Source organism: Gopherus evgoodei, chromosome 23, assembly GCF_007399415.2.
Source record: "Gopherus evgoodei ecotype Sinaloan lineage chromosome 23, rGopEvg1_v1.p, whole genome shotgun sequence".
Taxonomy (NCBI): Eukaryota; Metazoa; Chordata; order Testudines; family Testudinidae; genus Gopherus; species Gopherus evgoodei.
The window spans coordinates 8,163,636-8,187,160 of record NC_044344.1 but is presented as its reverse complement, the minus strand read 5'-3'; the positions used below and the strand labels follow the sequence as shown (position 1 = coordinate 8,187,160).

Sequence of the window (23,525 nt, the reverse complement as noted above, 5' to 3'; positions counted from 1 at the left end):
AAAAATGATATATGCATATAAATGGATAATCATTCAGCAAATCATAGTTTTTCCAGTGACACCATACATGGCTCATCTTATATAAATTTCATCATAATAAAACAACTATGAAGAATATGGGCTGCAGTGTCACATCTTCATTTTGGACATATTGTGTCTGCTTCTTATGTATGGGGGAATAAATGTGCTTATGAAGTAAATTGCATAATGTCTGTCTTCATTTCATAAAGCCTTCTTGGACATCTCTCTCACTGCTAGGTTTTTTAAGTTAGAGAAAATGACAAAACCCTGAGCAGGCTGCTCTGTTCTGCTTCTCCCCCCTCCCTTCCAGCGCTTACACCGCCATACAGCTGATTTGTGTAAGCTGGGGGGGTGGGGCGGGGAGGAATGCAGCATGCTTGGGGAAGAGGCGGGGATTTGGGGAAGGACCCAAGGGGGTGGAGTCAGGGCGGGGCCAGTGGCACCAACCCCCTCCACCTGTGCACTGGGGTGCAAAATATCGGGGACAATTTGCATCCAGACTGAACATCAGTTGGGACGCAGGACAAACAAGTAAATATTGGGACAGTCCTGATAAAATTGGGACGTCTGGTCAATCTAACTGTAATAGCAATTAATGATCTTATCCCTACCTATTATTACAAAGAAGAGTAAAATCATTGATGCTTGAAAAAGTAAAATAAAACACCCAACCATCTAAAGGAAGTGTGCCATTCTGATAGTGTGATAAATTACATAGTGTTGATAAAACAAATCTAGCCAATTCCACAGCCCAATTCAAGATATATAGTGCCTGAGAGAGAACATAAGATAGGAATTAGTAATAAATATCCTGTATGGAAGCTTAAAAAAAAAATACTTTCAAAGTTTTAAATGAAGATTTTTAAAACATCATTTTTATTTTAAAATAGAAGGCTTCCTCTCTCCTGCATTCCACATGGTGAGCTGCATTCTTAAAGCTTTTGTATATTACTCAGAGAAGCTCAGTCTGACAACAATACAATGGCAAGTTCAACTGAGACACTATATTTAGGTACTGAGAATGAAATGACTGACATTTTTAAAAAAAAAATTGCAAATCAGTTACTATTAGTAAATATCCAAAGTGCTAGACCTGATCATTGCAGTTTTCCTAGACCCCACAGAACAGTTAAGCTCATCCACTTGTGTTCTTACTCAGGATGAACTGAAGATAGTAAAGCCCTTTTTAACTCTGACTTTTCCTGCCTCCTCACTTTTGCTTTCCCTGAGCAAAACAGAGGGCACACAAATCCATGAGTGCCAGGAGAAGACGATGACTTCCCTTGGATTTCCAACACACCATTCTCCAGTACCAGTCTCTCTGTTTCTAGGTCCATGCCAGTTTTCCTCTACCTCACCTACCTCCCTGCTGGTTCCCAACCTTGGGTGGGTTTGGAACTGATTACAAAGGATGATGGGTCACTTGGGGTAGATCAGCATTTAGGGCAGCTGGGAGAAGAACCACAGCAGTATTTAATCATTTCTAGAATTCCAGAAGCCAGCATCTCCCCATCCCTTCTCAGCCCAGCACCCTCCTGTGATGCCTGGAAAACCATAGAAATTAATAAATTAATATCCACCCTGGACATTGGGTAGTTTCCTTAGGGTAATAAGGAAGGAGAGAGATGGAAGAATAGAGGTAGCCAGGACTGCTAGTCAGAAACCATCTACCCCTTTCATTTAAACATACTTATCTCATTACATGATTTTTACCTAAATTAATTGCTAGGTTATGGGTGGCCACCATGATTTTCTGGAAACCCACTGGACTCCTGTTTTAGATCTGATTCCCTCAAGCCATGATGTTAGGCTCCTAGAAAGGATTAAATGTGGGATCAATGCCATCGATACAGCTAAGATGCAGTTGTTGCTACACTAAATGTCCATGCAAGGGCTTGTGGCGCACTGTGGGAGGATGCAGGTGTTGGCACAGGATCCAGGAGTGCAGGGAGGAAGGAATGTTGGCAGTGAAGTTCGGGCCTGAGTTTTGGTGTGGAAAAGTGCAGCCAGGATAAGTGTGCAGTTTAAAAAAATAAATGACTTAGCAATAATAAGGGACCATGTTCATGGCCACAGAGTTATTCTTTGGACTTTGGGGCATTTTTGCTCTTCCCTGGCCTTAATGACCTTGTCTTGTCCCTGGAAAACTAGAGCTCTGATTGCTTGTGTGGCAACACGTAGTGTAGCCTCTGGAGCCTTCAAGTGGCTGATCCGTATCCGGTATCTTCATTCCAAGTAGCCCTGCCTGTGTCCTAGGGAAGGACTAGTCCCTCCATGACCAGAGATGGCCATTATCCTAATTTACCTTCACCTCGTAGTATATTTATGCCTTTAAGGCTCTCTATGTGCTCCCACCACCCTCACAAGCTTCATCGTCATCCTGTTCTCATTATTGGTGTTCCTTCACTACTGTTATCCTTTTGTTTCCAGTTTTTTTCTTGTTGTCACCTTTAAGTTCTGTTTACCGGGGGTGGCGCATATAGGAACCAATATTGTCCTTGTGCCCGACCTCTCACCTTCCCCCTCTTGCTTCCCAGTTAGATCTTACCGAAAGGTTTCCTCCTCTTCTCTTCCCCCCTCCCCCCGTGAATGTTAAATAGGTCACTTTGTCAGCTCCTAATGCACGTACAGCCATGATGAATTATTAGCATCTGCTAAGCATAGAGGCAGAGTAGTTCTGGCCTTTGATTTAAGCCCCAAGTGTTATGGGGTAAAAGGGGAAAAAACAGGAGAGAATAGGTATCATTAGAACCCTCATAAAACAACCCTCTCCACCCTGCCATGCCCTACTGGAATTATAGCTGCTGGTGATTATTTAAATATCAGTAAAAAGAACGAGTACTTGTGACACCTTAGAGACTAACACATTTATTTAGGCATAAGCTTTCATGGGCTACAAGCCACTTCATGAGGTGCATGCAGTGGAAAATACAGTACGAAGATTTTGTTTGTTTTATTTTCACACACACACACACACACACCATGAAAAAAGGTGTTGCCATACCAACTCTAACAAGACTAGTCAATTAAGGTGGGCTCTTATCAGCTGGGAGGGGGGAACTTTTGTAGGGATAATCAGGATGGCCCATTTCAAACTGTTGACAAGAAGGTATTAGTAATAGTAGGGGAAAAATTAGCATGGGGAAATAGTCTTTACTTTGTGTAATGACCCATCCACTCCCAGTCTTTATTCAGGCCTAATTTAATGGTGTCCAGTTTGCAAATTAATTTGTTCTGCAGTTTCTCGTTGGAGTCTGTTTTTGAAGTTTTTTTTTTTTGTTAAAGTGCCACTTTTAGGTCTGTAATTGAGTGACCAGGGAGCTTGAAGTGTTCTCCCGACTGGTTTTTGAACGTTACAGTTCTTGATGTCTGATTTGTGTCCATTTATTCTTTTGTGCAGAGACTGTCTGGTTTGGACAATGTACATGGCAGAGGGGCATTGCTGGCACATGATGGCATATATCACATTGGTAGATGTGCAAGTGAATGAGTCTCTAACGGTGTGGCTGATGTGACTAGGTCCTATGATGGTGTCCCTTGAAAAGATATGTGGACAGATTTGGCAGTGGGCTTTGTTGCAAGGATAGGTTCCTAGGTTAGTGTTTTTTGTTGTGGTGTGTGGTTGCTGGTGAGTATTTGCTACAGGTTTGGAGGCTGTCTCTAAGCGAGAACTGGCCTGTCTCCCAAGATCTGTGAGAGTGAGAGATCGTCCTTGAGGATAGATTGTAGATCCTTGATGATGCGCTGGAGAGGCTTTAGTTGGGGGCTGAAGGTGACTGCTAGTGACGTTCTGTTACTTTCTTTATTGGGTCTGTCCTGGAGTAGGTGACTTCTGGGTACTCTTCTGGCTCTGTCAATCTGTTTCTTCACTTCAGCAGGTGGGTATTGTAGTTTTAAGAACGCTTGATAGAGATCTTGTAGGTGTTTCTGTCTGAGGGATTGGAGCAAATGTGGTTGTATCCTAGAGCTTGACTGTAGACAGTGGATCGTGTGGTGTGTCCTGGATGAAAGCGGGACGCATGTCGGTAAGTATAGTGGTCGGTAGGTTTCTGGTATACGGTGGTGTTTATGTGACCATCGCTTATTAGCACTGTAGTGTCCAGGAAGTGGATCTCTTGTGTGCACTGGTCCAGGCTGAGATGGATGATGAGATGGAAATTGTAGAAATCATGGTGGAATTCCTCAAGGGCTTCTTTTCCATGGGTCCAGATGATGTCATCAATGTATCGCAAGTAGAGTAGGGGCATTAGGGGACGAGAACTGAGGAAGCGTTGTTCTAAGTCAGCCATAAAAATGTTGGCATACTGTGGGGCCATGTGGGTAACCATAGCAGTACCGTTGACTTGAAAGTATATATTGTCCTCAAATGTGAAATAGTTGCAGGTGAGGACAAAGTTCAGCCACTAGGTTTGCTGTGACATTATCAGGGATACTGTTCCTGATGGCTTGTAGTCCATCTTTGTATAGAATGTTGGTGAGAGGGCTTCTAATATCATTGTGTTTCTTTCTTGTATTGATCTCTGAGAATGCAGCATCGATGGTGAAAATCTGCTTTGAGTTTCTTGTTGATTGTGGGGTTTTTAGCCAGGGTTTATTGCCTTTGCATTGGCACAGTTGTGACTTTGCCCTCCCCTTTGTCTTGCTGTGATAGAGGATCCACTTTGTATTCTTTATTACAAGAAGCAATTCTCTTTTCCACTCCGTTGAAATGTTATCTTTGTATTTGCTCACGTACAGCTAGCTGACTCCTCATATATGCAGTGCATCAGAGAGGAGGGGGCAGCATTCAGCAGTCTTGCCTGAGAGGGAGCTAACTGTATGCTGTGGATGAGTCAAAGCCATGGGACCTGCACCAGTTTAACTTAAATGACATGAAAATCTAGACAGCAGGGATTCTGTCTGGCATCCTGTTTGAATGATGCTTTGGACACACAAACTTGCTGTGGTGGTTTAGGTTTCTGGAGTGTGAAGGAGGAGAAGAGACATGAGACTGAAGAAATCCATCCACCATGCTACAGTAATAATTCTTACATTTTTCTTTCCTCTAGGGGCTGATAGTCCTTGGTGAAGCATCATCCCCAGATACTGCTGTAGATGATGTATCCCATCCCCTTAGTGCCGAAGTTAAGCTGGAGCCCGGGACTGACAGACTGGTAAGTGCCAAAGATGGAGAGAAACACAACTAGATACTACAGAAACATGTCTGCAAGTACTGGTGCGTGTTGCTTTGGGAGTGTGTCCTGGAAGACAGATCCTTACACCGTGGTGTCTGGAAGCCCTTTAAGGCATGGTGCACAGTTGGGTGAAATGAGGCCTCTTAGTGGGGCTTATTGGAGAATTTATGGCTGTGAGGAGGGGTTTTTCAGGGGGTCTGGGTTTAACAGATATGGTGACTTGGACATGTTTTTAGAACAGGGCTCCCCTGAGACCCCCTTGTAATAAACATTAACATTTATATAGTAGTTTACAAGTGAAAAGCACTCTAAAGACATGAACTTATTCTCTCAGACCTTCTTCCCTCTAGCAAAAATGTCTTGGTCACACACCCAGAGATGGAGAGGCACAAAACTAGTGAACTAGAAAGTGACTATTAGTCTGTGCTTCAGTTTCACTACCCACAAAATGGGAATAAATGATGCTATGAGATCTATGGATGGGAACTATATCAAGAGCTTAATATTTATTAATATAGAAATGTAGGCCATAGAGACTACAGGTTTCATCATGCAGTGCAGGCTGGCCGAGCTTGCTCCTGTAATCATTTATGGAAATATCTTCCTTATTAAAGATGAGGTTTTGCAAACTGCGGTACAGTACTGTGAGCTACACTTGGACTGACCTCCTCTAGCTCCTCATACTGGTAGTGACCATAGAGCACCTGCTGATAGGGTCTGGTAAGTTTCAAACTGGAGCAAAATTTAGGGGCACCCAAGGAATACGTGAATTTTGCCACTTGTTCCAATTGGTGAGAGTTGCTATCTGTGTGGTTCCAAAATAGTTAAAATAAATTAACTTATAAATTCACAGAAGAGATGAATATTTCTGCCTGCAGGAGGCAGTCGGTTTTAAGCAACCATAGTTTAGATAGCTCTTTCTGTGGAGTGAATATTAAATAAAACCAATGTTGTCTTGTTGCCACAGCTTTTTGGAATTTGGCTCCCAAAATAAACTACTTCCAGTTATTTTGACCTCCTGTTTCGAAAGCTTCTAGTAATAATAAATAGGTGAAATAAGAAAAATCTAGCTTGAGAAATTTATTAGTTTTGATTTAAAGTTATTTCCTTTGTATATTTTGGCATATTATGTTGCCAGTTTGCATTTTAATGGTTACAGAGGTTTGTCATTTTAACTCTCAGTGCCTGCTGTCATTAAATAATTGTTTGACATGGGGGTATAATTGCCCACAGAGTGAAAATTTAAATTGCTAAAAATCTAAAAACTTTAAAATAACAATTGATGTAATCTGTCAAATATTTTTAAAAAAATCTAATTTGCCAAGCCTACATATAATGGACAACAATACTAAATTACCAGTGCCAATCCATAATGGACAACAATACTAAATTACCGATGGTCTGATCTATAACGCACAGGTGGTGCTACAGGTAACTTGTACTAGATTTCCTTGAGACTGGGATTCAAATACATTTGTTAGGGGTTTCTTGTTAGTCCTTGAATGACGGTTCACCTCATCATAAAACTTACTACATAATTTGTTACAGTTAACAGGATTTGCTTAGGACCAGAATAGCAGGGTATTGGGGTACGTGAGCTGAGCAGTGTGAGGATATGGGACTGGAATAACAAAGTGCTTTAGATCATGCCACAAGTCCTCCTGTTCTTTTTGCGGATACAGACTAACACGGCTGCTACTCTGAAACCTTAGATCATGCAGTGGCTTGCTCTGACCAGTGATTATTTACTGTCTTTCATGACTGCCTAGTAATAGGTGGGGAACAGACATACAATAGAATAGAATTCTGTGATCGCTTCTGTGTTTACTTGAGAGAATCAATCAATGCCAGATTGAAGACCGAGATAAATAGTTAAGTTTAACAGTAGTAGGGAAGGCTTCATTTTGTTCTAGTTTAAGTCAGGAATTTTGACTGAGAATATGCCAATGCCAGTTTTGTTTTCCTTTTGGAAAGCCAAACTTAGGTGCCCATGCTGACCCTATGAAGGAGCTCCCCATAAACATCCGCAGGCTGATAAGGCCACCTTATTATCTTCCTTCAGGTCCTTAAAACTCTCTTCTGCTGTGATATCTTGTTAGGTGGTGTGCTGGTATCTCTGAATCATTCTGGTTGTAATCCTCTCTCTGTTCCCTTGTTTCACTATTTCTCAGTTTTGTATCCACTTGTCTCTTTTTACTTGGAATGTAAGTTCTTCAGGACAGTCATCAATTTTTGTTTGTTTTGTCCAGTGTTAGCACAATGGGGCCTTGATCCTTGGTTGGGCCTCCTGCATGCTACAGCAGTAAAAATAGCTGCGAAGAAATAATGAAGCATGCGCTGAGATTAGTGTTTGCATAAAACAGGCATGTGGTCACGGCTGGAGCCTACACCTTAAAGTCTGCTGTTCTGGAGGGCTCTTACCTGGCAGTAAAAATACTCATCCTTATCACTTTCATGGAGGGGCCTCATTTGAAGTTGTCTTATCACCCCTACTCTGCTCTTTTGTGCAATACTCTACCAGCCTTTTGTTTAGTTCTGACTGTCTGGCCGTTGGAGATAATGCTGAGGGCGTCAGCCACAGGAAATGTGGCCTTTAGGCATCAAGCAGTTATGCTCCCCCTGCAGGATTATTCATGTGCTTAATTACACTTGTTACAGAGAGGGTGGGGTGGTGAGTCAGGAAGAGGCTTGGCTTGCACAGAGCTAGAGAACAAGTCTAGAGCACATTCCTGTTGCACTGGAACTCTTATCAGAAGAGCAGCTGTATCTGGCACCCCTCCTCAGCGTCCTTTTTCAGATACACTCTAGCTGTTCTGTTCAGCCTAGGGCCCAGAGATCTGCATTACTATCTCTGCACCCTGAGGGCAGCATGGAATACCATCCTCTTTGGCTGTGCCTGTTTCCTTGCTGAAGAGATGGTGTATAAAAGTGGGCAGGAGAGTGGATCCGTCACCAATCATTCCTAAGTGTCTGAGTCTCTTCTCTCATTCAAAGTCGTCATCTCTGGCCAGCGTGTGGGGCCCCAGGATATCCCAGTTGATGTTGACCAGTGGAATGAGTGTGTTGTGTGATCACATGTCCTGACACTGAGTAGGATGTGTGGAATGTTGCCCGATAATCCCTAGGAGGAATTCATTATACTGGCAGCGAAAGGGGACGTTTTCACACAAGACCTAGAAATTCCTTCTTTTAGCTTCCACTTCAGGATTGAAAATGCACTGTCTGAAATATGAATGATGCGAAATCCTGAAGTAGTACCAGCTAAGCCCTTGATGATCTGCAGGATAGTGTTAGGATCTGAAGACAATTGTAGGAGGAAATTGTTCCACCCCATGTCTCGCCAGCCCTTCTAGCTAGTTCAGACATTTGGGAGTATGTCAACATTGCATCTGGAAGTGAGCCTCCCAGCCTGGGTCCACAGACTTGTTTTGTTTTGGTGGGGTTCATGCACTAAAAATAGCTGTGTAGACATGGCTTTGACATTGGCGCGCAGACTCTCAAGTCTGAGGGAGTGAGGAATGGGCTTTGGAAGCGGAGCCGCAATATCTACACAGCTATTTTTAGTGCATTAGTTGCAAGCCCCACTAACACCAGTCTGTCTACCTGGGCTGCTCTCAGATGCAGTGTAGACATACTCTTAATGTAAACGATCCCTCCTTGCCATCAGAAGGAGATGGTACATGAAGACTTTGGTGATGCATTTGCTGCAGTGAAGGGCTTTGTACCCAGCAGAGGGGAAGCATCAGAAGCTTGTTCGGCTGAGAGGAGTGATCTAAACAAAGAGATAAGAGTAGGTCCTGCTATCTACAAGGATATATAGGAATGAAATATTATGTATCCTCTGCAGCACCGTGTGAGACTCCAGTGGCTTGCAAACTCCCAGTGCCAAATGCAAAGAGGTGGCCTTTGCAGGGGTTACAGTATGGCTGACTCTTGCAGTGGTGCCAGCACTGGCAAGTGTCCATGTTTCCAGATTTTCACACCCGAAATGGGCCATTCCTAGTGGTGGTAAAGCAGCAAGAGATTAAAAAACAGACTCGGAAAGGCTGCAAACCAGTTGCATAGTGTTAGAAGACTGCCAGTGCCCCTAGATACCCACAGCTGCAGTGAATGTCCATCATCTGTAGCCCTAACAAAGCAGATTTCTCTTCCCCCTTGCAAATACACGAATATGTGATTAATGCAACCTTAAGTACGGATTACTAGAGAATTGTTCCTGCTTTTTAGATGCTTCTCCTCCTCCTCCTGGGTTCCCAGCTGCTCCAGGGTCTCCAGCCCACTTTTTCTGATCTGTATTCAGACAACTTCGTTAGTTCTGCTTCCTCCTAATCTAGGCTCCTTGGAACAACACTGCCTCTGTGCCTAGAGTGCAGAGCCAGCTGCTATTGCTACCTCCACTCCACTCCCCTTATGTGCCATACATGGAGAGAATCCATTCCACAATCTAAATTGCCTTTATCCTGGTGTAAGCAAATCAACAAAGAACAAAAAGAGTCTCCATTCAAGGGCTCAGTGTGTGTGACTTTATGCCAGGCTAGCAGAAGGTCTGAGTGAAATGGCAGCCTGTTTCTGTGCTCTCAGAGAGAGCCAGAAACGTCAAGGTGCAGCACACTCGTTGGTAACAACTCTTTTTTCTCCCCTTAGTCTAAAGGAGCAATCCCGTCCCCTGGCTCATGGAACATTCCCTCCTGGACCCCACCCTAACTCCCCCCTTCTCACTCCACCCCCCCATCTTCAGTTCACCCTTTCCCTTGCTGGAAATGAATGGACAAGCTGCACAGAAGTTCAGAGAGAACTGTTCTGTGTTTCCAGGGGGATTGCAGTGGAGATTCTGCCTCAGAGTTCATGGGCCTACAAAAACAGACTTTAGGAGATTCAAGAAGAGGGGCCAGATGAGCATGGGGAAAATAGGTCATCTCCTCCCAAAAGGAAATTCCTCCTGATACCTTCAGATGGATTTCTCAGCCTATTACTGGGGATCTTCAGGGTATCCTGGGCTGACTGCTTTTTATCCTCTTTGGACTGCCCTTAGAAAGATGGTGTGTGCTAACACATTTAAAATGCTAGTACACACAAGACATTTGTAGTAGCTATAGTGGGACAACCTTTCAGTATGTGTAAAACCCAACTACGTTAAGTACGTTAAGAGTTTAAAGTGTTTAACAATGTTTGGGGCCGAATTTACAAAGGGGTTTAGGTGCCTAACAATACAGATACCTTTGTATGTTTGGTCCTTTTACCTTAATGTAGAAGGGGCCTCGCAGTGATTCTGGCAGCTCACATGATCTAAAGCCACTGAACTTCCAATGGTTTGCAGATCACTGGCGTGTGAAGGTAGTTTGTACAAGTGGTCATTACACTACGGTGAGGCATAATGTTAAAATCTTCCTTATAGGACCTTATCATTTCTTGGTTTGCTTTGCTCCTGGCCACTAAGGCAGTCTTTGCATGCCTGCAGCTATCTGAGAAGACTGGAAATCCTTCGGTTTTGTACACTGGGAACTGCAGATGAGCAGCTCTGGCAGAGGAGGAAAATCTTGCAAAATCCTCCTCCTCAGTCTCAATTCTATGTTGTGGCATGTGCTGGTTTGTGAAGCCTCCTGGAATTGAAGTTGTGTGTGGAAGCCCATTGTTGTGGTCTTTGTTGGTGGTGCAGAGGTAGGGATGAGGGAAATTTTACATGACTGTGAGAAACCTTTATCCATTGTGTCCTTTCTTTTCCCTCTGCAGGGTACTTCCATTTCCCAGCCGGTAGTGAATCTTGGTACATCTGCTGGAAATACTCCAGAATCCCTTCCCTCCAAACCCTGTGGAGCACTGAGACCTGTCAATGGAGTTATTAACACGTAAGATGCTTTTATGGGCTGCCTGGAGGGAGGGAGTTTATGCCTCCAGTGAGGTTGGCGGTATTCCATTACGAACTAGGCCTGGCCCACTCTAGAGTTTGTAACTGAGTTAAATCTTTTTCAGGCGTGGTTATAGCCTCTCATGGTTATGATATTGCTTGAATCCCACATCTAATCTAATTACAGATGCACTCAGAAACAGTGCATTAGACAGATGGAAATGTAGTTAGGCATAACACTGTTCTCAGAAAAATAATCTTTCCCTGCCTTGAACTGTGCAACAAATGATGTAAAACACAGTCCCGGCAAAACTGTTTAACAGGTTTTTTTGAACACCGTTGTGACTTCTGTGGGTCAGACAATTGCATACAAGGTCTTAGTTAAACTTCAGATACATCCCACATTAGCGCTATTGTCATTAAGAGAACATAGCAGGATTTAATGTTAGGTGAAAGCAAACACTGGAGACTTGTCTACACTAGAGAATTTTAATATTTCAAGCACTGTTGGAAATCTCTGCCATGCATGCAGTATTCACACATGCTTGCAGTTGTTCATAGGTGTTTTCAGCACCATTGCCTTTGTTTCTATATCGCTACACTGTAGATAGAAAGCACTGGTGTTTCAATTGCATTAGTGCAAATGATTATCCCAGCACAGTAACAAAATACCTTGATATGTCTGCAGTTAGCTCTGTCATCAAAGCTCTACGTTTGAGAGCAGTGTATTTCACTTATAAAACTTAAACATTGTGTTCTAATGAGGAGAAAACTTTCTGGCCAGTGGGTGGGGTGTTGTGTTGGAATTAAGATAAGTGCTATGTGTGGACATGATATTCTGTATGCATCTAAAACAGGAAGGTTAATGTCAGCATTGCACCATTTCAGGCACACTGGTGAAGATTGCAGTGGTACAATTCTGTAGTGGAGACCAGATTTGGGGTTCATGTCTAGATTCTGAGCGTCCTTTCCAATGAATTTTTCTCAACCTGGTACCCAGTGGCATTGAGGCCCAATTCAGATAATCTGCCAATATCTCAAGAGATTCAGGACTGGAATTTCAGGGGATCCTGCACGGCAGGATTGAGGGACTCATTGATAGAACAGTGGAGTTGGATAGAAAGGGACTTTCTGAGGTCGAGACTGAAATATCCTGGTGGAATTGTGTGTAATTCTCACCATTGGTTTTAGTTAGTACTCTTTGCTCTGCATTTTCCTAATACCATTTTTTTTTGTTTTGTTTTTTTTAACTTGGAAGGTGATAGGAGGAAAAGAAAAGAGAAATGTCAAACAGTTTAAATATAGGGCTGTCAATTAATGCAGTTTACTCGCACGATTAACTCAAATTAGCTGTGATTAATCGCAGTTGTGAAATTTTATTAAATATTTTGTATGTTTTTCTATATTTTCATATATATTGTATTCTGTGTTGTAATTGAAATCGGTGTATATTTTTATTACAAATATTTGCACTGTAAAAATGATAAGCAAAATAGTGTTATTTCAGTTCACCTTACAAATGTAGACTTTTTTCGTTTGTTACATAACTGCGCTCAAAAACTAAACAATATAAAACTTCAGAACCTACAAGTCCACTCAGTCCTACTTTGTGTTCAGCTTTCTTCTTATTTACAGAGTCACTAGAAAGTAAGAACAGGCATTTGCATGGCACTTTTGTCACCGACATTGCAAGGTATTTACGTGCCAGATACGCTAAACATTCGTATGCCCCTACATGCTTCAAGCACCATTCCAGAGGACATGCTTGCATGCTGCTGCTGATTACTTAAAAAAAAAAAAAAGTTAGTTAAATGTGTCACTGAACTCCTTGGGGGAGAATTGTATATCCTCTGCTCTTTTACCTGCATTCTGCCATATATTTCCTATTATAGCAGTCTCAGATGAAGACCGAGCACGTGGTTTTCATTTTAAGAACACTTTTTCACTGAAAATTTCACAAACCGCAAAGAGGGTACCAATGTGAGATTTCTAAAGATAGCTACGGCACTGGACCCAAGGTTTCAGAATCTGAACTGCCTTCCAGAATCTTAGAGGGAGGAGGTGTGGAGCATGCTTTCAGAAGTCTTAAAAGAGCAACACTCCAATATGGAAATTACAGAACCCGAACCACCAAAAAAGAAAATCAACTTTCTGCTGATGGCATCTGACTCAGATAATGAAAATGAATATGCATCGGTCCGCACTGCTTTGGATTGTTATTGAGCAGAACTCATCATCAGCATGGACGCATGTCCCTGGGAATGGTGGTTGAAACATGAAGGACATGAATCTTTAGCGCATCTGGCATATAAATATCTTGCGATGACTACAATAGTGCCATGAGAACACCTGTTCTCACTTTCAGGTGACATTGTAAACAAGAAGTGGGCAGCATTATCTCCTGCAAATGTAAACAAACTTGTTTGTCTGAGCAATTGGCTGAACAAGTAGGAGGACTGAGTGGACTTGCAGGCTCTAAAATTGTACATAGTTTTATTTTTGAATGAAGGTTTTTTTGTACATAATTCTACATTTGTAAGTTCAGCTTTCACGGTAAAGAGATTGCACTACAGTACTGGTATTAGGCGAATTGAAAAATACTATTTCTTTTGGGTTTTTTTACTGTAATAAAAAATAAATATAAAGTGAGCACTATACACTTTGTATTCTGTGTTGTAATTGAAATCGATATATTTGAAAATGTAGAAAACATCTGAAAACATTTAAATAAAATGGTATTCTATTGTTTAACAGTGCAATTAATTACAATTACTTTTTTTAATCGCTTGACAGCCCTATTAAAATACTTCAATTTTGCCACCTGAAGTAGACGTCAGAATTGTGAACCTAGTTAGGATTTTTAGGTAGCATCTATTCACTGCACAGTTCAAATGAATAAAAATGTTTAAATCTCTTCTGCTCTTGGACAGCCTTCAGTCTGGCTTGGCTGAACATTCTCAGGGAGATGGCGCAGATGCTGAGGAGCTGTTGCATAAAAAGCAGCGGCTGAACATGGTCTCTTCTCCTTCTGATGGAACCTGTGTAGCCGCTCGCACCCGCCCAGTACTAAGTTGCAAGAAACGACGGCTCGTTCGACCTAGCAACATCATACCCCTCTCCAAAAAGGTCAGTGTGTACTGGTGTTGTCTTGCTCATCTGTATTTGATGTGGGGTCTGTTGGCAGGAAGTGTGTGTGACCCTAGAGAGAACAGTAGTTAGTGGTGTACTTCCACCACTGTAAAAACAAAGATGAAATAGTCCCTTATTCCCCCCAATGTACGAGTATTTGCTGCTTTTATGAAGGTTGATCTAAAACATTAAAAAAAAAAAATTAGCAGAAGACATTGAGGCTCTAGGCTGTTGTAGATGCTATAGGGAAACCATACAACCTTTCCGTTAATTTATTGTGATAATTGCAACTCTTGTGTCAGGGAAGAGGAGATGATAATTACTTGGGGAGGAATCTTACCATGAGCACCTTTTATTAAACATTAGCTGAAACTTTAAAAAGTCAGAGGCAGATACCCAACATGGAAAATTTAAATCCAAACTATTAGATGTTTGGTAAAGTTATAAGCAATTTAAAATGGAAAATGTCAGGCAACTTTAATTATAGCCATTGTTACCTGCTTCCTAAAAGTTGTGCCATGTGTACAACACTCTATGCCTTCCATATATGTAATAATTCACCTGGGCTGCTGGACTGACTGTTATCTTCAGCCCCGAAACATATGAATGTCTTATGTTCCTGTACTGTTTTGCTTTTCATACTCTCTTCCACATGGTCTTGCCCTCCCTCGCCCTCTTCCTCCTCCAGTGCTCCTGTTTCTACTGCTGACTGTAGCAGTGAAAGGAGCTGTTACTCCCTGGTGAGCTGCGTGGGGAAAGCAAGGCTTCACTCTTCAGTCTCTCTTGTAGCTGACCCAAACTCTGGAGAGAGCAATGTCTAGCCCTCCCCTGGAGGGAAGGTGGCTAGGATGTGGGACTGGAGAAGAATGGGAAGTGAAGTCTATTTCTGTATAGAGGGGATATCATAGCTAACTTTTTTTTTAATGATGTAATCTTCTGGGTAAGTAAAATGGAAAGGAATCTTGTAAAGCAGTATCACCATCTGCATGTTCCTGTGGTCCTAGCAAACCATTCCAACTTGAGTATAAAGGGCTGTATTAACAGTGGAGGTAAGGGAATCTCTCTCGGGGAGGTTCAATCTTGCCGGAAGTTTCATTGGATTCTGTGCTGCTCTCCTGATTAAAGAACCATTACTCAGACAGGACAAACCATTCTCACTGCTGCTAAGTAAAACAGGTTTCAAGCCAAACTGCATTATCTTACGGTTACAAGTCTAGTGAGCTATGGGGGAGCGGATGTCTCGGGGTACTAGAATTTAGAGTACTAGCTCAGTTAGGTGCTACCTTCATGCGCAAAAAGGGCATGTTTCAGTTGTTGGCACAATCAAATTAGCTTAACACAAGTGTAAATGGAGATTTGTCATCCACCTGTGAGTATTTCTAGAGGGTTCTGCAAAGATCTGTTCTTGGCCCAATGCTATTCAATACCTTTATCAATGGTTTGAAAGAAAATAATAAAATCATTGCTGGTAAAACTTGCAGATGACTGAAATTGAAGTGATTAAATGCTGAGAGGGACATGTTAGGTATACAGAGTAATCTGGTTCACTTGGGGAGGTGGGTTCATTTTAATTACATGTATTTTAATACAGCCAAATGCAGGGACACACCTTTCAGAACAAAGAACGTAGGCCATGCTTACAAGATGGGAGACTGTGCCCTGATATGCAGTGACACTGAAAGGAACTTACGGGTCATGGTACATAACCAGTTCAACGTGAGCTGCTAGTGCAGTGCTGTAGCTAAGAGTCTGAATTCGACCCTTGAACATATGTATATGTTGAGTGTCAAGCAGAAGTGAGGAAGGGGGGGTTACATCTGTGTACAGCATTAGTGAGCTCATTGTTTGAATACTGTTTGGTGCTCGGGTCCATATTTGAAAAAATTGGAAAAGGTTTAGGAATGAGTTACAAGGATGATTCGCAGTTGGAAAACATGCCTTATAGTGAGAGACTTAAAAAGCTCAATCTCTTTATCTTATTTCGGAGAGGGTTCAGAGATGACTTGATCACTGCCCATAGGTATCTATGTGGGAAGGAACAAGGTGCATATTTTTAAGAGGGGTCAACCAACAATTGGAACAATACCAAGGGGATGTAGTGGGTTCTCCATTACTTGAACTCCTGAGTCAAGACTGGGTATCTTTCTAAAAAGTATGGCGTAACTCTCACTGAAATTATAGGCTTGATTCAGACCTTTCAGATGAGAGGTTCTGTGGCCTTGTATGCAGGGGGTCAGACTAGGTGATCATAGCGATCTCTTCTGGCCTCAACATCTGTAAATTGAAATGTCCAGCTTAATTGAGCTAATATGATTGAAAACATCCCTTTTCTTTGTCAAGACTTACCTATAAGTGTCAGCTGCTGGCACAGCCATTTCTCATGCTCGTCTTGTCTAGGCTAGAAAGAAGGTTGCTTTTCCCCCATCGAGTTAGCTGAATTGAGCTATCTTAAGTTGATTGAAAACCTCCTTAAACTGTCTACGGTAATGTCAAATATCTTTAGCCAATTTTAGCTGATTGATCTATTGCTAAAAGTGTTAAACTGTATCTTATATTGGTGTTCAGTAGGATTTTTGGTTGTTAAAACTTGATTTAGGGTTGGGGGAAATGCCTTTTTTTCCTAATCTAGACAAGGCCAGTGGCTCTTTTTCGGTGTAAAAAGGATGTCGCCTCCAGGATTTTTCAGCAAATTGCCCAAGAGTTGCATGTGGAATGAGTGTGTGTAGACAGATCAGCTTTTTTGAGCTGAGTATATTGAATTTTTTTTTCCTTGGGATCTAGGTTCATCGTAACAGCACGGTGCGATGTAGCTGTGATGTGAACCCGTTGTGTGCCATCTGTGGCACTCGAAGCTCCATATCTCCGGAAATCCAGTATGAAGCCCCTTTGCTGGAGCGCCTCTCCCAGCTGGACTCCTGTATTCACCCTGTTCTATCATTCCCAGATGGTAAGTACAGCCACTTAAGGAAACACACAGTGAAGTTGTGGGGTATAGGGAGAGAAATACCAAAGGGTGTAAAACGGATAATAGAGCCTGGGTAACTTTGGTGCTGCCATAATCCAGCCGCTTGGGGACCTGCCCACTCTGCTCTGCTGCAGAACTTTAGATATTCGTCACTTTCTGTAGGAAGTGTGAATGTGCTAGGTACGTCCATTGGAATGAAGTACGTGCAGCTGTCAGTGGCTTATGGGGGATGGCACTCACCAGAGTGGAAAGGTGAAAGGAAAGCAGTATATATTGAATCCACACTATAGTGAGCATGCACCTGTATACTCAGTCCTTGGGAGAACATTGCCTTGGAGCCTGGCTTTGTGGGAATAGAGCGCAAAGCAAATAAAGTTTGATGATTGGGAGTCTGGCATCAGAGTTTGAGCATTACACTGACCATAGTTTTGTAAATCAGTTGGGAGATGTATTTGAGTTTGACCATTTATATAAAAAGAAGAGACTGTCTTAGTTAGAAGAAGTCTCTTCTATCGACGCCAGCAGCAAATCTGCGATACAATGTGAATTTGAGGTTAGTGTACAGTCGGGTAATAAGAGGCTGTAACTCCCATTACAGAATTTCTTGTATGCTACGAGTCTGTATTCTATGGTCTCTCAATTAGTGGCATATTCCTTAGACAGTAAATGGACTTCGGAGGATTACACGAATGCATTGACGTATTTCCAGATTCAGTTTAGGGGAGTTTTGTGTCAGAGTGGGATGGTTTGGTAATGGTTTCCAGATTCCTTTTGCCTCTTAAGCTGTCAGTTAAAAACCAGTCTAGTTTGTGGTGACCAAAAACTGTTGCTGTCTATACATCAATGACCCCATCACAAAAACATATCACCACAGTTGATACAAACTGGCTCCCTAGGTGGCCCTCTCAGCAGAGACACCCAGGAGTGAATAAGTCATATCAGCTGAACTATTCCATCACTAGAAGGTGTCTCTCTAGAACAGGTCTGAGACATGTTGGCTTGTGGCCCTCTGGGGGAAGCTTACACTACAGCTTCCCATGCTGATCCTGCTCTGTGGATAGAGAGCTTCGCTTCAAGGCTTTCAGTTCAGATTGACTATGTGGTTAAATTGCTGGACTATACCTCTGATCTGGGTTCAGTTCCTGGCTTGCCAGCTGGCTCCCTTTGTGACCTTGGGCAAGTCACTGAATCTCTGTGGGAGTCAGTTCCCCTATCTATAAAATGGGGGTAGTAAAGTGAGGACAGTAATTGAGCATTTTTCACAAGCACTAAAGTCACAAATAGGAAGAGAGAGTTAGAGGATTACAGAAAGGGCAGAAAGTCTTGTAACCGAAGCCTTTTTATGTATTTATGGGTGCTAAGATGAGAGTAACTTAAGTTTCACGCTTCAGGGCGTAAACGTGTTGTTGCAGAAATCATAAAGGAATTTCTTCCCTCATCTACTGTATTGCACAGTAGGCCAGATACTTCAGAAGAAGGTGAAAAAACTATTATGTATCAGTCATCTGCCTCAGCTAGACACCAACAGTTGGATGCAGTTCAGTAAATCCCATATTTATAGGGTTGACCTGAACCAGCTAACTTTTTTAAACATGACTTGTCCTGTCTACACTAGGTGCAAAGTCTTGTTTAAAACTGTGTTCAGGCATGTTTACTAGCACATTTAAAACATGAGCATTTGTCTTAATTTAGGTTTCCCTCAGTGCTCAGATACATGTGACCACCTTTGATTATGCCCGAGACTGGCTTTTTAATCCTTTCAAAACCTGGAAGAAGGTGGGCTGTTTGGGGCAGGGAAATCTGGTTAATATTCTGGGTGTCTGCATCACAGTATCCCAGCTGAGAGAGAAGTTTCAAGGTCACAGAATTAAGACGAGTGTCATCAACCAGATTAACTGTTCATTCTCTCTCTCAAATTTTCACTGTGCCCGCCATCAAAAATATGATAAAGCCCCCCTGAATTGGCTGCATAGATATGGTACATTTGCATACATAAGGTTTGGAGGAGCTTGTGAAGATGGAACTTTTTATCAATATCTGGACCTGAACTGGCTGTGTCTTTCAAGCTCTCATTTTGAGTCCAGCTCTCTTTGGCACCTTTTAACACCATGGCACCCAGAGCTGGGCTTCTTTGGCATAATGTGCCACAGTCTGCACTGCCAGGCACCTCAGGAGGAGGAGGATCCTTTTACACTTATGGTAAGTGGTCATATGTGGTGGGTTTTAACCCATTACAGTGCTGCTTCATAGGTGCTTTGTCCTTTCAGTTTCTCTGGTTCATTTAATTTGTCTGGGAATTTTTAGATGATGTAATAACCTTGGTAACAAGGATGTTAACTTGGGTTTAAAAATGCACAGTGTGATTGCCATCTGCTGGTCCCAGAGAAACCTGCAGGCTTGAGTTCAGTGAAAGAGAAAATGTGTAGTATAGATTGCAATACGATTGGCAGTGCAACCAGCATGAAGCCCTGTTAAATCAAATACTTTCTGTAGGAGCAGCTCAGTTTTTAAAAATTGAAGTAAATTTCCAAGCCTTGGGATAAATTGTGGAATGATCTGCAGGCAGGAGAGACGAGTGAAAAGAGTACATGTTGTGTCCATGAAAGCAAATCAGTTTCGTAAATCCACGATGAAGCCTTCTTGGCTACCTGTTTAAGACTTTTTATTCCTCGTGGAGCATGCCTCTGCTAACTCATTTAATCTCCAGCATCAGTGATGGCAGGACAGCTGCCATCACATCATTTATTTCCCTGGCTTCTTAACAAATAGACTAAACCAAAAGCTTTAACTGTCAGGTTGTTTGAACGCCACTTTAGCAGCTTTTCCCTGGAACCGAAGCTCCTACTATTAATAACAAACTCCAGCCCACACCCTGCTGCCAGTTGGCTCTGTTCTGCTGTCCAACCTACCCATGCACCCTGTGTGTGCCCCTGCCCTTGGGTCAGATTGGCAGCCTCTGCTTGGGCTACCATGCCAACTCATAGAGGGTGGTGGGAATTCTTCTGGGGTTTCAAGCAGAGGCCTCTGAGATTCAAGCCCTGCTTGAAATCTCCTCCCTTCCAATTAGACACAGTCTGAAATAATTAATCTATGGAATATAGAGATTTCAAACAGCCGGTCACTCCTGTAGGCAGTGCTTTGGAGCTGTGCTCTGGCTCTGTTCCAGCTCCAGGCGAAAACCTGCAGCTCCACTGCTCTGGAGCTGCTCCACGCTCCAGCTCCAGGCTCCACTCCAGAGCCCTGCTTGTAGGGGCTAGGAAGGGGGCTCAGCTCTGATCTTAGCTGCTTCATCAAAGGCACTATAAAAATGTTGTATGTCCTTGAGATCTGAGGAAGGAATGTGGACCCTTCCTGCTCTCATGTCAGTATTGTGGTGGCTCCTCTCTGGGCCTCAATATTTGAACTTTCAGTTGTGGTGATGCGGTTAGTCCCTGAGACAACGAGGTACCTAGCAGTTGTTGTTTGCTTTTTGATGGAAGCAAGGTGCAGGTGTTCTGCCACTGATATGGCAGGATTCCAGATGGATGAGACAGACTATGTATGTTACGTAGTCCCTAGTGGCCCTGGATATAAGCTTCTTTCTTCATGGTTAACGCCAAGTTGCTGCCTTATAGACAACTCTCTTCTGTTCAGGCTGAGGCTTTTCCTGCTGCTCTGTGAGAGATGAAAGAAACCCTGATAACTGGTGGCCCAGAGGCACAAGACAACAGACATGTCATGCAGAATGTTCTGCTACCATGCGTCATAATTTTTGGCAGCCAAATCAAAGTTTGAGCCTGTGAGCAACCACTGAGAAGGGGGAAGTTGGGTCACCTGGGATCCCAAGGCCAGAGCCTGGTAGTGACTTTTTCTGCTAGCCAGAGAGGGGCAGCTGTGATCTCCTAATAAGCCTTACTTGCCTGTGCAAGTAAAATGCGGTATAATTTCATCAGTGTTGCCCTCAGTGGTGGCTTCTGCTAATTCAGACTGTCTCCTGAAGAGCTACAATGGTGACTTTCATGGGAGCAGAAGGTTGTGAGAAAGGGAGAGCAGCCTGCAATATGTATTGGATTGGGCCATGGACTTATGCCAGGACTGTGTGTACACATTGTGGGGCAGGAGTTTTATGTTGAGACTGCATGCGTGGATGCCCGTGTGTGTGTACACATCCAGGGGTGGGGCGGAATGTATGTGCTGGAAATGGGCTTGGAGTGTACTTACACATTTGTGTGCCCATGGGCTTGTGGAACCACAGTAGATGGATAAGTAATTACCCCCTCCCCATCTCTCTGAAATGGAGGCAGTGTGGGGATGATATCAGTGGTTTACCAGAATATAATCTGGGTGAGAGAGACAGCTGTGCCACAAGTCATATACGAAATTGCTGCTTGTCGTTGGGGCAGCATTTGAGGGATGGATACCATGTGTTGATGGCTTATGCCCACCTTTTGCCAGAATGATGTGCCTGGGCTACGTTCTACTGGATCCTCACAGCTGTCCTGAGCTGCTTGAGTTGCAGCAACGGCCTGCAATACTTTCCCTCAATTAGGACTGACCAGGAACAGGTGACTTTTCCTCAAAGGGAGAGGTCATGGTGGTCATCCGTGCCTTTGCAGCTCCAACGTAGATGAGCACAATGAGTGTTGCTTTGCACGGTCCTTGAAATCCATCTGGTTCACAGGGTTGCTCCTGCTCTTGACATAGGTAGCTGCTCCACACCACTAACGCCCATGTTGAAGACATTGCTGTGTATCTTGTCCTGGCAGATAAGCTGTCTCATTGTAAAATGCTCCCTGGAGAACAGCATCAGGGTATTTTTAACCTCCGAGTGCCTCTTTGGAAGGTGCTCTCGCTGGTAACTTACTGCATTGATCGATCATCTGGATAGCACATAAAACTGATCCATATTATTTGGTTGACTTGTTTTGGGTCTGCTTTTTCTCCGTGTTGAACTGCTAGGTTAGGAGAGCCATGGTAGCTCTCATTGTTGGTGGCTTATAGAATTAAAGTGGCTGGCTCCCCTGGTGACAATCAATACATGAAATGACTCTCCCAAGTGAGTTCCTTTTTAGGCCTTTGTCCTTGAAAAGGATGTGTCCCTTCTTATGTCTTGACCCTGAACTGAGAATGTAAATCACATCTTCCACTTTCTGCCCTTCCCAGTGTAAGTTTTGGTGTGCTACTGCTGCTGTGTTCCAGCTTCTTGGCAGGCAAAGGATGATGGGCTGGTGAGACTGAATGCGGAAAGGCACTGGACCCCTGTCCTGTCCTGGTGGGAAAGGCAAGTGCCTGGTCCCCCTCCTTGTCTTGGACAGAAGAATGTGCTAAACTCTCAGAGGTTGAGACTGGAGGCACTGTCTCCCAAAATCACAACCTCCCCATGAGCGTGAGGGTGGAGTCAACAACCTGGAATCATAGTTCAGAATAGATGTATTGTGGTCTCTCCTGGGTGGTAGCACAGGGAGAGGATTATACTATTGCATTTTGAATTCTAGCATGACGTGGTTGTTGCGTTGTACTTGTCTGCAGATGTGCCGACGAGCCTGCACTTCCAGAATATGCTGAAATCCCAGTGGCAGAGCAAGCCCTATGAGAAAATCAAACCTCCCAAAAAGCTCTCACTCAAGCATAGAGCCTCCGTGTCGGCCAGTAGCCTGTCTGACCCTGCTCGCAAGGACCGCCACAAACTGGTCAACTCCTTCTTCACTGCAGCCAGTAAGTATCCCCCTTTTTCTCAAACAAGTACAGGAGTGTCTGCCTGTAAACTCCAACTAATCCTGCTAATGGTCCTGAATGTCCTAAACAAGTGCAATGAAGAAGAAAAGTGTGTATGATCGCCCTTTCAGGGCGAGCTGTAGACTGGGCATGTGGCGATTTATATTGCAAGACCTGGGATGGAGATGAGGTGTGTGCAGGCATGAACCAAATTGGGCCAAAATGTCATAGGTGCTGCTCCGTGTGCAATCTGTGACTTCCTGGTCAGTGTTTTCCTGGCATGGGCAGAAATAAAGAGATTCACTGCTCCACCTGCATCTCCCCTAGTGCCTGGCGGTGCTGGAGCCCTGACCCATCCGGATCTCCGGTGTTGACTCTGTCTGGGTGTATCTCCTGTGCTAACAGAAAGCGAGGGGAAAGCAGACGTTTCATAGCTCTCTTTCTGTTCCCCTCCTCAGAGTGCTCACATCACAGAATCCAACCAGACAAGGCACACAGGCAGCCCTTAGATGATCTAATGGCTGTGTCCAGGGCCCAGAGAGTGCCAGAGCGCTCACTTATCCTGCCTCCTGCACATGACAAAAAGCAATTGTGGGACTCCTTACATGAGAGACGCGAAGGTAGGCTCCCACAGCTAGGCCTCACGGGGGGGGAGCTTGGGCTTTGTGCATTCCCATCCTCTTTCCCCTTGGCGAAG

The 23,525-nt window shown here is 43.5% G+C and overlaps 1 protein-coding gene across 5 annotated transcripts in view; it reads left to right on the top strand.

The window, feature by feature from the left end:
- The window catches only part of KANSL1 (KAT8 regulatory NSL complex subunit 1), a 176,240-nt gene that overhangs the window by 139,583 nt on the left and 13,132 nt on the right, over positions 1-23,525 (top strand). For 4 of the 5 annotated variants that reach the window (XM_030541036.1, XM_030541038.1, XM_030541035.1 and 1 more), the window contains exons 4-9: positions 5,070-5,174; positions 10,926-11,041; positions 13,971-14,166; positions 16,951-17,116; positions 22,643-22,828; positions 23,287-23,448. In XM_030541036.1, the coding sequence (XP_030396896.1) occupies positions 5,070-5,174; positions 10,926-11,041; positions 13,971-14,166; positions 16,951-17,116; positions 22,643-22,828; positions 23,287-23,448 (931 nt within the window). The remainder of the gene's footprint in view (positions 1-5,069; positions 5,175-10,925; positions 11,042-13,970; positions 14,167-16,950; positions 17,117-22,642; positions 22,829-23,286; positions 23,449-23,525) is intronic. The other variant, XM_030541039.1, reaches the window with a different exon arrangement.